This window comes from Anopheles darlingi, chromosome 2 (assembly GCF_943734745.1).
Source record: "Anopheles darlingi chromosome 2, idAnoDarlMG_H_01, whole genome shotgun sequence".
Lineage (NCBI taxonomy): Eukaryota > Metazoa > Arthropoda > Insecta > Diptera > Culicidae > Anopheles > Anopheles darlingi.
In genome coordinates this window covers 21054592-21059591 of record NC_064874.1, presented here as the reverse complement: position 1 = coordinate 21059591, position 5000 = coordinate 21054592, and the positions used below count along the sequence as shown (strand labels likewise).

The window sequence follows — 5000 nt, the reverse complement described above, 5'->3', positions numbered from 1 at the left end:
CGACGGAATCGCTGGCCACGGCTGCAACCATGGACGTTGTATCGTCCGCTTCGACGACGATGGACGATGAGAGCAGTGATAGCGGAGAGCAGAATCGGCCCAAGCGAAATGAACGGATCGAGAAGCTGGGCTTCAAGCCCCAGAAGGAGCTGTTCTGCAACAAGTTTCTCCCGTACGCCGATCAGCTGGATGACGAGTCCCAGGCCATGCTGGTCACCGTTAAGAACAATCTGGGCAAAGCGGTGGCTATGCGTGATATCGGGCTTGGAGCCGCGAAGGCCGTGCGGCAGCTAATTACGTAAGTATACGCGGTGATCGTAAGGGTCTTGGCACCCCTTGGTAGGTCAATCTGATTAACATTCCACCTTCGTGTTTTGCTTCCCCAGGTACTTGCGACTGTATGGGATGAAGTTTTCCAAAGAAGACCATATCAAGTTCGTGAAGTTGTTGCTCGAGATGTTGGTCATCCCGAAGCTCGATCCGAAGATGCTGGCCCGTATAAGTGATGCGATCTACGTGTTGCTAAAGTATGCATCCCAGGTACACTAAACCGAACGAAAACCATGCTAACGGAGCTTCTTTTACCCATAGAAAACGCGAGTACATCAGCCCTGAGGAGCTACAGGTCGAGTGGCGTCCCTTGTACGATTTATTCCAGCTCGTGATAACGCGAAAGAACAAGAGAGGTGAACTGTTCAACACGCTGGCGTAAGTATGGCACAGACCGCACACACGCAGTCTCCCATCACCATGCATTGTTCATTCGCGACAATCAGCACCATCTTCCTCGCCCTATAATCATCATCATATCCTTGGCATCATGTAACGCGCTTCGTTAGACTTTACGGACGTCCGGTTCATAGTAATGTTGGTTCTTCCGACCTGCAGGAAGAGCGGAAAAGCGAAAGAAAGCAAAATACCACCGCAGCTGTCGCAGTTACTAGCCGTCGCGACCGAGATGGGCTTTGACGTGTCCGCCCTTGTACAGTTCGCCGGAGGAGTCCCGAAAGCACCGGATGAGGATGCGTAAAGATGATTTATTTAAAAACATTTCCACTTCTACCAGTTCTCGCGCTACTACTAGAGAATATCGCAATCGTTTCTTAGCTGGTGCTCCTTGTGGTTTCTCTTCATTTGCCTGTCTCCAGCCCGGTGTCACGGTGTTTCGTTCTGTATGTGGTTTAGTGTGTGTATGTGTGCGTTTAAGTCCTGGAGAACTGTTAACATTCATCATTCATGAGGATCATGTACTGGGTGTAAATCCATTCATTCGCAGCTATGTATCATAATGGAACTGTCATCATTACATTTTCACTCTCCCTCTTCAATCACAGTTGGGTTTCTTCAGTTTCATCCCTCTGTATCTATTGTTAAGTCATACGTGCCGTGGACAAATTAAGAAAACACCTTTGTTCATGGATCAATCAGCACGCAGAATTGGTGATAATGGGGCTCTAATATTGAGGAAGTCAAGCGAATGCTCGTGGTCTGGTATCGTTTTGGGTTGCGTGCGTGGTGATGTTGCTCTCAAGTCGGAATATTTGCATTCAGGAGAAGGGATAACACGTTAGAAGCGAACATTTCTACAGTTCTTTTGTGTATTAAATTGTTTTTTTTCTCTTTCTTGTTTATAGGCAAAACGAATTGGCAATACAATACGTGGCGGAGGTTTGTTCTCCGTAAGTATACTTTTTACCAGTCAATTCTCTGTACCATATACATTTTGACCGTGTTCTAATGATCACCATCTCCCGTTTCATTAGATACTTTGCACCATCCTCGACACAAGAGCTGCTGGACGAACTGTTGCCTCGGCTGCAGCCTCTGGACAATGGCAGCCACTGCGAGGAGATGACGATGCTGAACATTTTCCTCAACTACGAACGGGGCTACGAGCTGTGGTTCGAAAAGTTGATGCACATATGGGACACGTACCACAACCCCGCCTGGGGATCTGATCTGATGAACATGTTTGCATCAGTTGCCGCCAAGAATATTGGCCACATTGACTGGGAACCATACATTCCGGTAATGTTTGCTCGCATAACGCGCTCCATAGACTTTCCCGTCAATTACAACAGTACGCAGAAGCTTGGCCGAAACGCGCTGATGCCGGATTCGATAGCGACCTGGATTGTGTCGGCGCTCGGGCCGAAGAGCAGCGCCCAGCGCTACCTGAACAAGTTCATGTCAACCATCGAATCGTACCTGCATCCGGCCAACATGGGCAAGTGGACGACAATGCTGGCCGACATCGTGCTCGTGCTGCCGCGCTGCTTCATCGAACGGCTGGTCATCGAGCGGTATCGTAAGGGGCACCACATCCGCCCTGTACCGAACGATCGGAAGCTAACGGAGGAATGCATAACGGCGTTCGTGGAGTGCATGAAACCGGTCGTGTTTCAGGCGATGTATTCACGCATTAATCTGCAGGATGTGAGCAAAGTGATGCAACATCTGGCCGATCTGCGACCCGCGCTTATCATTCCACCGATTATCGAGCGCGTGTACAGCAGTCTGGATTCGCTGACGGAACCGCACAAGCTCACGGCGACCATGTATGGGTTGATAGGTGTGGCGCGTGCCCTCGTTTCGGGCCATAAGGGCTACACCGAGGGCCGGACGCATGTCATTCCAATGCTGTTCGCTATGCTGCCGGGAATCGATCGAAACGATCTGAAGAAAACAATGAGCACATTCCAGTTTCTTTCTTCCGTCATGTTCCTGATACCGGTGATCGATTGTTCGAAGGCGGGCGAATTCCACACCAACATGACCGACGACGAGCGGATGTTGTGCGAGCAAACGGCCGAATTCGAGAGCTTCGTTCTGCAGTATCTCGATCGGATCTTTCTGCTTATCGAGGGCAGCTCGGTCAATAACGTGCGCATGGAGCAATCGGACGCTGACTCAACGCACTCGCGCATGGAGATGACGGCCGAGGCGCTGGTATTGCACTGCACCCACAACATACTGGGCCAGTGTTCGGAGCCGATCATTGCTGCTGCCTCACGCAAATTGCTCGAATTCGTGCAGACGAGCATCCTCGAACCGAGGGTGGCCGGACAGATGGTTGGCTGCCTGATACGGGTGTTTGCGCGCCTTAACGGAAAGCAAATCTTCCGCGTATTGATGCCACATATCTTGCGCTCGCTTGAAGCGTACATGGACGAGCATGAGAATGTGCACGAGCTTGAGAAGCATAACGACGAGGTGTTGTACTATCTTGTGCTGCTGGCAAATCTGGTGCGCGGTGATCCGCAAGTCCTTTGCCAGCATCTCGACGAGTTGCTGCCGACGCTGGATAAACTGATCACGTTCAAGTGCACGCGAGTCGCTCGCTATGTATCGCTCATCGTTGGTAGCATTATGAACATCCTGTCTACGCTGCAGATGACCGATGTGCGCAACAGCCCCGATTGCTTCTTGAAACCGCTAGCCGAGGTGTTACCGGTGAAGCGGTGGGGTGAAAAGATGGCATCCGATGCCAAGGTCGATTGTTGGATACAACCGGATGCGGTGATGCGGGATGCATGTGAACGTCTGCTGCATCGTTACTTGCCAGCGCAACTAGAGCGGATCGAGCGTCATACTGCGGGAGAAGTAAAGCTTTCGCGCGAGGACCTGAACCGAAGCCTCATGCTCGTCCTGGCGCTCATTCGTTGCAGCAACTTTTTGCCGAACTGGAACGACGAGGAACCGATCGTGCTGTTCGAGTCGTGCCTTACCACTGACGATCTGCATCTGAATGTGATGCTTGGGTTTGAGGGGCTCGAGATACGCATGCATGACGGTAGCAACGTGCGGCGCACGATAATTCGCGTCATTGGACGCTTGCAGGATGCGATGCTGCGCACTTCCGAGGACGATACGCAATCGTTGAAATCGATCATTAACCTGTACGAGCGAGTGCTGCTGCGAAAACACGCCAACAGTTCGTACGATACGCAGATGCGCACGTTCAATCTTACCCGACGCTATCAGACGTACCGGTTAACACGCTGCAAGCGTGACGTGCGTGCCCTTGTGTACTCACGCGCCCTCATTCAGCAGGACGCTAGGGACGAGGTTAGTGTGCCGTTGCTGACCGGTACCCACGTGGAGGTGCTGCACAAACTGTTCGATCTGGCCATCTCATACTATGCCACCGTACGCATTACGGCTCAGAATAAGCTACAATCGATGCTGGCGATCTTTCCGCAAAGTTGTCGCCTGCTAACCGATCGCATTGTCCAGTGTTTGCAGCTCGATGCCAACGAGCATCACGAGAAGTTTAAGGGCATACTTTACCTGTTGTACATGAAGCGCCGCGAGCGTATGATCACGATCAACAACTGGGAGTACTTGGGGCGCGTGTGGATAGCGTTGCTGCGATCGAAGCTATCGGAGAAACCGTCGGTCGTTCGTCTGCTCGACTCGATCACCGATGTAATCCTGAACGAGGCGCCCACCTATATGCTGGAGGTTGATGTCGAGGAGCGGACTGTCGAACTGGCCCTCGCTTTGCGAACATCGACCGCTGATCAGCTCGATCTGGCCGCCGGTTTGGCCTTCCGAGAGCGGGAAAATAAACGTAACCGAGATCATTACGATCGGCTGGTAAGCGATATACTGACGTCTGTGGAGAACTATAAGCTGCATCGGCTCTATCACTACCTGGCGACGGTGATGCTGGTCAACTTGAGCCATCCGTATGTCGCTCATCCGCCGGCCGTGGTGCGTCATGCTGTGCACGGATTGATACATGATTCCATTTCCGAACGCAAATTGTCCCTCCGGCTGTTGCTCCAGATCTTCCGGCAGCAGAAACGTCCGCGCAAGAAGATCCCAATGAACCCGCTTGCGATCGCTGCCATGCGGCGTGGTGGAGCTTCGTCGGAAGAAGTGATTCCACCGAATCCGGGATCGAATGTGACACCCGGTTACCGGGAAGACAATCTGTGGTTGCAGTACGATCGCGAGAAGGTGCCGACCTGTCAGGCGGAGTGGGATGAACCGCG

The 5000-nt window shown here is 52.2% G+C and overlaps 1 protein-coding gene across 3 annotated transcripts in view; it reads left to right on the top strand.

Moving 5' to 3' along the window:
• LOC125948300 (proteasome activator complex subunit 4B-like) overlaps positions 1-5000 on the top strand; it is a 9716-nt gene that overhangs the window by 403 nt on the left and 4313 nt on the right. For 2 of the 3 annotated variants that reach the window (XM_049674234.1, XM_049674233.1), the window contains exons 1-6: positions 1-298; positions 387-527; positions 592-708; positions 889-1026; positions 1635-1679; positions 1764-5000. The exon at positions 1-298 is cut by the window's left edge and continues 403 nt beyond it; the exon at positions 1764-5000 is cut by the window's right edge and continues 962 nt beyond it. In XM_049674234.1, the coding sequence (XP_049530191.1) occupies positions 1-298; positions 387-527; positions 592-708; positions 889-1026; positions 1635-1679; positions 1764-5000 (3976 nt within the window). The remainder of the gene's footprint in view (positions 299-386; positions 528-591; positions 709-888; positions 1027-1634; positions 1680-1763) is intronic. The other variant, XM_049674235.1, reaches the window with a different exon arrangement.